Here is a 7997-nt window from a genome sequence, read left to right as displayed (position 1 = left end):
CGCTTGTGCTGCAGGGCTGCCTGCTCCTTGCTCACGTGTGCCATCTCCTGCTTTGAAGCTCTAATAAACCAGCTGCTAGCAAAAGCCATTGCTGAGTGGGAACAGTTTAATGCGTCCGCTTGGGAATCTCAGGGGAGAGGGGGAGCAGCAAGGTGAGGGTACCTGTGCCCAGGTGGGCATCGTGTCCACACAGCCAATGTCAAACACCTCCATGTCAAGCAAAATGAGACTGACTTTCTTTCCAGAGCAGCTCCTGCAGGGTTCTTCCTAGTCTCTCAGGAGGGGTCCCCCAGGAAGTGACATTCTGGCTGCACTGGGAGCTTCACTTATGTTCTTGTCCTGTCAGTATCACTTGTGGTGCCACTGAAATCCAGGAAATAAACTTTGCAACCAGAACGTCAGGTTAGAAAGTGAACATTTTTACGGTACTGGGTGCATAGGGGATTGCTCTGCCTATCATGCACACTGAGAGGAGACAGTTTACAGCTTAAATACCACTATTATATACATAGAATCATGTGATTTGAGTTGGGAGGGACCTTAAAGCTCATCCAGTTCCAACCCCCTGCCACGGGCAGGGACACCTTCCACTAGACCAGGTTGCTCCAAGCCCCTGTGTCCAACCTGGCCTTGAACACTGCCAGAGATGGGGCAGCCACAGCTTCTCTGGGCAACCTGTGCCAGCGCCTCAGCACCCTCACAGGGAAGAACTTCTTCCTAAGATCTCATCTCAGTCTCCCACCTGTCAGGTTAAAGCCATTCCCCCTTGTCTTGTCCCTACAGGCCCTTGTCCAAAGCCCCTCTCCAGGTTTCTTGTAGCCCCTTTAGGCAATGGAAGCTGCTCTAAGGTCTTCCCTTAAAGAGCTTTCTCTTCTCCAGGCTGAACAAGCCCAGTTCTCTCAGCCTGGCTCCAGAGCAGAGCTGCTACAGCCCTCGCAGCATCTCCATGGCCTCTGTTGGACTCGCTCCAAAAGCTCCACGTCCCTCTTGTGTTGATGACACCAGAACTGCACAGAGTGCTCCAAGTGGGGTCTCAGCAGAGCAGAGTGCCTGCTTAACTCTCACTACTCACTGTACATGGTACTGTGGGTAGATCAGGTCTCTCTGGGGGTCATTTGGGGAGAAATACCCCCACGCATTTTACCCTTTTATGTAAACCCCATACTTCAGGATATCGGAATGCTTGTTTAGCTTTGTCAGTTAACTACATATTCTCGTATAGGCTAATTTACAACCCTCAGAGGCTCTTTTTAGCTATTTTCTCTTGCAACCACTAACCCATCAATGGCAGGAAGGCCCACATCGATTGAAAAGAAGGCAGCTGGTCCTCTTGTTCCGTGCCTGCCTTATCTGGAGAGCTTTGGAAGTTTCGTCCAAAACCACGTCTATATACCGTAAAACACTTGTTTAATCCGGTATCAATGACGGCTCATGGTGGCTTATAACCTCCAGGAGCAGCGCTTAAACGGCAGCGCGGTGCTGGGGCGGCCAGGGCACGGGCACGGGCACGGGCACGGGCACGGGCACGGGCACGGGCACGGGCACGGGCACGGGCACGCGCACGGGCACGACCCCGCAGCTCCCGCCGCCATCACCACACGCGCTTCCCGCCCTGCACTGCCTCAAGGGAAGGACGCAGGAGCATGCATGCACGCACGCACGCACGCACGCACGCACGCACGCACGTACGTACGTACGTCCGTCCGTCATGTAAGCCGCCGCCATAGCTCTCTCGCCTCAGCGTCTGCCGCCATGTCGTGTTTCCCGGAGCTGTATTTTAACGTAGATAACGGCTACCTGGAGGGCTTGGTGCGCGGCTTTAAGGCGGGGGTGCTCCGGCAAGGTGACTACGTGAACTTGGTGCAGTGTGAGAGCCTGGAGGGTGAGTCGGGGGGGGGGGGTGAGGTGGGAGGGGGACACCCCCCGCCTTCATAGTGAGGGGAATGGCTGGCGGGCTGAGGGGGACGTTCGGGTGGAGGGGGCGGGGGGCAGGGAGGAGGCGAAGGGCTGTGTGGCAGCGGGGAAAAGAGTCCATATAGGCTTTTGTGAGGCGTTTTTCCCTCTTCACTCCTTGGCTGAGCAGGCACTTGGTGTCAGAATCATAGAATGGTTTGGGTTGGGTCATCTAGTTCCAACCCCCCGTTCCATGGGCAGGGAAACCTCACACTAGAGCTGTTCCCCCACCGTAGCTGCTCCCTCCGAGCTCAGCTGACTCAGTTTCCCGGCCTTGTGGTTAGAGCAGCTGATTAAAGCTGGCAGTTTAAGGAAGCTCAAGCTCCCAGTGCTTTCTGGAGGTGGCTGAATAGCCGTGGTGTGTTCCTGTGTTTGTTGGGAACCTGGTCAGTTTGTCAGGCTTTGCTGAGGAGTCTTGTTTTGGGCTTTCCCTTCCTAAGTGGCAGGCAGAGCAGGAAGGCTTTTTAAGGCCAAAAGCAAGATTAATGGGGTAATCTAACTTAATCTTTGATACCCATGGCCAGTTTTTGTGGAGATTGGGTCACCTAGGAAAGTACGTGCTGTTGCTGAAGGGTTGCTAGTGGAAAAAATCTAGTACAGGCCTTTATAAATTCACTGATGAATTACCCTTTATCTGTAATCTTTAGTTCTGTTTCAAGGCTAATCCTGACTTCCAGCCATCATCTTTTATTCTAGATTGGTGTGTATAAACCTAGAGACCTGTGAAGGTTTTGCTCAGTGATGCTCTTCACCTATGGTCATTTTATCTTAATTAGCCAGTGCTGATCTTATTTCTTTGTATCAGTGACCTGCTTAACAGTTTTCATTCATGGGCGTTCAGAGCCATGATTGCAAATCATGACGATCAAAACCAGGTCTTTCTTGAAACAGGCCTTAAACATGTATCCATAGATGTTGGTTGTTTTGGTCAGTGGGACTATAATTAGTCCTATTGGATCATTCTTTCTTCTAAAAATACTGGTTAAACATCAGCGTGATCTTGATGGTCATTGCTGAATAGTTGAAATTAATATTAACTATCTAGAGAGATCCTTGGCCAGCCGAACTCTGGATGCAAGTTACCTGGAGCTATTCACTCAACTGTTAAACAACAGAATGGGAACAGAATGCTGTGATATGCCTCAGTCTCTACCTTGAAACATACCCAGGGTGGGTTTTCTTAGGACAGAAGCCCCTTTTCAAGTAGACTTTTTTGCAGCTCTTTGCTTGCAGCAGTCTCTGTCATTCTTGCTATGGAGCTCAGGGCCTGGAAGAGAGTGGTGGGAGATATGCCTGCTCTACTCCTAGGCACAAGTCTCAGCATGCCCTAAACTATCACTTTATCACTTTCCCAGGGGGTAACTTCCTCTTTGGAGTCTTTCTGTACTTACAGCTTCTCTTTATTTTTTTTTTTCCCCCTCCTTTCCTTGCCTTCTGAATGAGGTCGTGTAAACTCAGCTCTCCCTTGGAGTGGTGTTTTTTCTCCATTTGGAGTGATGATTTTGGAGTTCTCATATCAATCACAGAATCCCAGGTGGGAAGGGATGTCAAGGATCATCTGTTCCAACCTTTCTAGGCAAAGCATGACCTAGACTAGATGGCCAAGTATCCTATTCAACCCAATCTGAAGTGTCTGGTGTTGGGGAGTCCAAACTTCCCTGCGGAGGTTATTCCAATGGCTGGTTGTTCTCATTGGGAAAAATTTTCCTCTTGTGTCCAGTCAGAATCTCCCCAGGAGTAACTTGTGGCATCCCTGCTCATATATTTTTGTTGGTATTGTTGCTGCCCTGTCCTGACAGCTCCCCGGTGGTGGCTGCTGCTATGCTCTTCGTCACCCTTCATTCAGAGCCTGAAGGCTGTTCGAAGTTCACTGCCAGTCTCATTCCTCCTCCACTTGGCTTTCTGTGGCTGTGGAGACACAGAAAGTGCCAAAATCCCTCTGCAAGACACTCTAAATTGGTGCTCTTATAGAGGGTTTTTCCTTCGAAGGAACATTGCACTTGATCACTTACTATGTCTGTGGTCAGACCATTTCTTTCCTTTGTCCCTTTAGTTCCTGTTTTCCTATTTCAGTACCTGTTTTCTGTGCTTTGCAGACTTTTAACATTTTCTCTCCCAGATGCTTGTCTGTACTGAATTCAGGCAGTAGCTAGCTTATTACCAGCCAAAATAATTACTCTGGCATAAAATACTTTTTCTGCCATTCTGTTTTGTCTTCACTGTTCCTCTTGCCTGAGTGTGGCTTTGCATTCTAAAAATGCAGAGCCTTCTATCTGCAGTTAGTTCAGTCCTGGAGCGAATTATCACCTCCTTCATCCTGAAGAACCAAGGGTGTCTGTGGGCTGGCCCTTGGGATCTGGTATCTGTCTCGTTGCTGCTGCCTGGGGGATGTATGGCTTCCAGGTCTGAAATGCTGCTTCCTCTTGTGTGCTTGTATCGTTCTGGAAGCACAAAGGAGTTGACTTCTCTGCTTCAGGACTTGGGCTGGCAGCTTAGTGCTGCTGGAAGGAGGAGATCATGCTTTTCTGTATGGTCCACTCCTTATCTGATCACAGAGAAACCCAGTTCAAGCTCTGGCTTCTTGATGAGTTGGAAATAGAGCCAAACAGGCACTCTGTGGTCAGGCAGGCTCCTGAGCTGGCTGTAAGAAGGGGCAGGAAAACGTGACCAGGATTGAGGGAAGGGTATAAGAGCTGTTTTGGCTTAAGCTTTCTCTTGAAACCCTCGCCAATAATATATTTAATCCCTTCTTTCAGCTCCAAAAGTCGTGATTGTTTCGCTGCCAGAGATCCTTGTGTTCCACACACCTGTGCTGGATATTGCTTGGAACCTGCCTGGTCCTCTCTGTTGCAGCCAATTCCTGCTTCTGACACAAGGTGTCAGTGAAGGACTTGCAGCTGCTTTCCTTTGCCTCGATGCTGTGAGCATGGATCTGTGCTTGAGTGGAATCTGTCTTGGATAACCAAACTTATGAGTCACCCATATTTCTGCTGTCAAAAGGATGGTGAGCTGTCTCCAGCTTCTAAAAGCTGTGGTGGCCTGTTAGAGGGCTGGTATCATCTCTGGAGGATAAAAAGCTGTTGATGCAGTTAGGCAGCAGTGCTTCTTTTAAGCAGCAGAGTTCAGTCTGGGACTGGAATGTAGGTTACTGGCAGGCTTTACTGTTGGTCTGCAATGCTCTGTACTCCAAAAAGTATGTGGAGCCTGGGAAGTGCACAGAAGCATCTTCTTTAGAAGCAGGAATTTCTTTTCCTTCAAGTCAGTGTTCATGAGCCTTATGTTGCTAACATTCCTCTTCCTTCCACAGTGATAGTATAGAAAATATATCTTTTTGACCTGCCAGTGTTACAGACATGATTGATATAGTGAAATCCAGCAGCAGGATGTATCACCTTCTACTTGGGTAATGAGGTTGTGAAATGGTCATCTGAGGAGAGGCAGGTAGTTGGCTGAAGCTTGTTAGTGTAGGCTTTTATTGGGAAAGGCTTTCCAGATGCTATGTGTTTCCTCCACCACGACCTCTCTGTGTGTGCTAGTGCTTCTGTTGGTGCAGTTGGCCCAACTGGGGTCTTGTGCACCTTATGGAAACAGTGGTGGCATGGGCTCTGTCATGTCTTCGGCTTAAGGTGTGCGTAGAACTAGTCTTGTGCCCCTGCAAGGCTCTGTCATGGTTTTTTTGTGCATCTCAGCTTGCACTTTCTCCTGTGAAAGCTCTTGGGTTTTCAGTTCTTGTAACCCCAAGGTAGTGGTGTTGTGTCACATCTGTGAAGAGCACAGCAGCCATCTGAGCCCCAAAGATGTATTTGGGAGTGAAAGTCTGGCTAGGAGGAGAAAGTGCATGTGATTCTTTTAGGTAGAAAGGACTTCCAAGACTGTGGTCCTCTCATCTCCTCAGTTTGGTCCACAGGTCTCCATTTCTAGGAGACTTGCAAATCAGCAGTGAAATTGGAGAGCTTGAAGCACTGGACTGCCTGGCTTCACACCAGCTGGAGGGCATGATGGTCTGCCTGAACGGTGTCCTCACATCAGAGCCCTATTTCCTGTCACATGCATCTGCAGCAATACATAGTGAGCGCTATGCTCTTCATACAGGGCTGGATGGTATAGAATAAATCAAGACTGGATGGGTTGGTTTTGAGTCTTGAAGAGCATTTCCAGGGTTGCAGTGTGTAGCTCTCCCTGCCCAGAAGGGGAGTGCTGCTTTCAGTCAGCTGAGGAGTGCGTTGCTAAAGGTTTGCTGTCCTAAATGCCTCTTCAGTGTAATGACATCCGCTTCTCCCCTGTTCTCTCCTCTTCCTATTTCTCCCGGCAAAGGAGAGGTGATGAAATAGTTGGAAGCATACTGAGCATGCGGTTGAGCCACTGTGGGATGAAATGTGTCTGTCTTCTTGTTGTCTAACCACAGAACAGTAGTCACACCAGAGCAAAGGCCTGCCTGAGCAGAGCTGTGGCCTCTTGGAGGCACGAAATGGATGTTTGGAGCATTTCCTCTGTGCACCAGGCTTTTGCTGAGTGCAGTATGTGCTTTTGTTTTCATAGTCCCAAGGATCTTGTTTCTCTCCTGGGGGCTTCCTTTGCTTTATGGTGTTATGTACTGAGTGTTCACCACATCTCTTTTTGCTGAGAGAAGAACAGAAGGGGCTGCGCTACCCTTCTTTCTTCCATTTTATTGCTGTGGTCCTGGAGTTCAGGCCCGAAAAGGTTGGAGCTGGGCTTCTCCTTGGGCTAACCACATGGGCAGTGTGTCCTCTCTTTTGTCGAGAAGTTGCATTGTTACCATAGCTACAGACTGCCTCCAAGCCTGCTTTTGACTCTTCGATCTGTGGTGGAGCTTGTGGTGTCCTCTGGGTGTCAGGAGAACAGGGTAGATCCTTTCCCATGCTGCTCCTCTGCTGTACAAGCAATCAAGGAGTGGCCACTTGATAGTTCTGAAGTGTGGCCACACTTAGATCCATCTTGAACTCTGCGAATGGTTCAATCTGAATCTCAAACTCAGTGGGTGTAGAAGCCAAGCTGTAATGTGCTAGGTGCCTTTCAAAAGCATGATAACAGTGTTCTCTGTCTCCTGACATCTAGGAGCCCTTTGTAAAAAGATGACCCTTGCCTGCTGGGACCGTGCAGGAGGATTGTCCCTGTCCCCAGAAGCTTTCATCTGCTGGATGAGACCAAGCATATGGGAATGGTGACACCTGAGGACGGTTTAAACCATTCCTGTCCTATGAATGCTCGCTGCTTATGCAGGGAGAGAGCAGTAGCTGAAAAGCTTGTCCTGTTAATCTCGATGCTTTGTCCTGCATCCTCCAGTGTAACTGCTGGCTGTGGGTGGTTAATCAGCTGTCCTGTTAAAACAAGCTCAAGAAAAACATTCCTTATTGGGAGAAAGATGGCACTTCCATGGCCTGCTAAATCATGGTGGCAAACAAACACTGTGGTCTCTGGCTTCCTGCAGGGTTCAGCAGAGGCTCTTTGCTGTTTGTTCTGGCCTCCTTTACTGGGCAGAGACACACTTCATGGCTTCTTCTAGCTAAACTTGCATGCAGCAGCTGAGGTCAGCTTCTCAGTACTAGTGCAGCTTCAGTCCTTGTTTGGGTCCTGCCCCTCCTTAGAAGATGGTGGTGTCTGGGTTTCCTGGCAGCCTGTCGGTGCTTTCATCTTGTTGTTTCTCCTTTACTGTCAGCTCCTGCAGTGCTAGACTGATTTCTGTCCTATTCCCCTGAGCTGGATGATTTGTTGCCTTTCCTTTAAACCACTGCACTAGGTGCTGGGCTGATGTCCTGTTGGTGTACTGGACCTCAGAGGTTACAGCTGTGACTTAGTGCAGTCTGTTTTTAGAGGGGAGAAAAAAAGAGTACATAGGGGTGAAGTTTCCTGGAGATGCAGGTAGGTTAGGAGGGGTTCATCACCTTTTGGAAGGATTGGGAGGGGGCTATCTGGTTGAGGGGCACCTGAGGAAAGAAAACCTGGCTGTGCTGGGTTTGAAGCTCTGATGGGGGCAACTTCAACCCCAGGAATGGCTGGGCTAGAAACATGGGCTTCTGTTTGGT

General features: G+C 49.3%; 1 protein-coding gene across 1 annotated transcript in view; it reads left to right on the top strand.

Annotated features, from left to right (window-relative positions):
- Window positions 1-1665: 1665 nt before the first annotated feature.
- Window positions 1666-7997, top strand: part of ATP6V0D1 (ATPase H+ transporting V0 subunit d1) — a 36325-nt gene continuing 29993 nt past the window's right edge. The window contains exon 1 of the mRNA XM_030470796.1: window positions 1666-1882. Coding sequence (XP_030326656.1) covers window positions 1753-1882 — 130 coding nt within the window. The 5' untranslated portion in view covers window positions 1666-1752. The remainder of the gene's footprint in view (window positions 1883-7997) is intronic.

The sequence above is a fragment of the Strigops habroptila genome, chromosome Z, assembly GCF_004027225.2.
Source record: "Strigops habroptila isolate Jane chromosome Z, bStrHab1.2.pri, whole genome shotgun sequence".
Classification (NCBI taxonomy): Eukaryota; Metazoa; Chordata; class Aves; order Psittaciformes; family Psittacidae; genus Strigops; species Strigops habroptila.
Note: the sequence above shows the minus strand (reverse complement) of the source record. Positions and strands in the feature narration are given on the sequence as shown.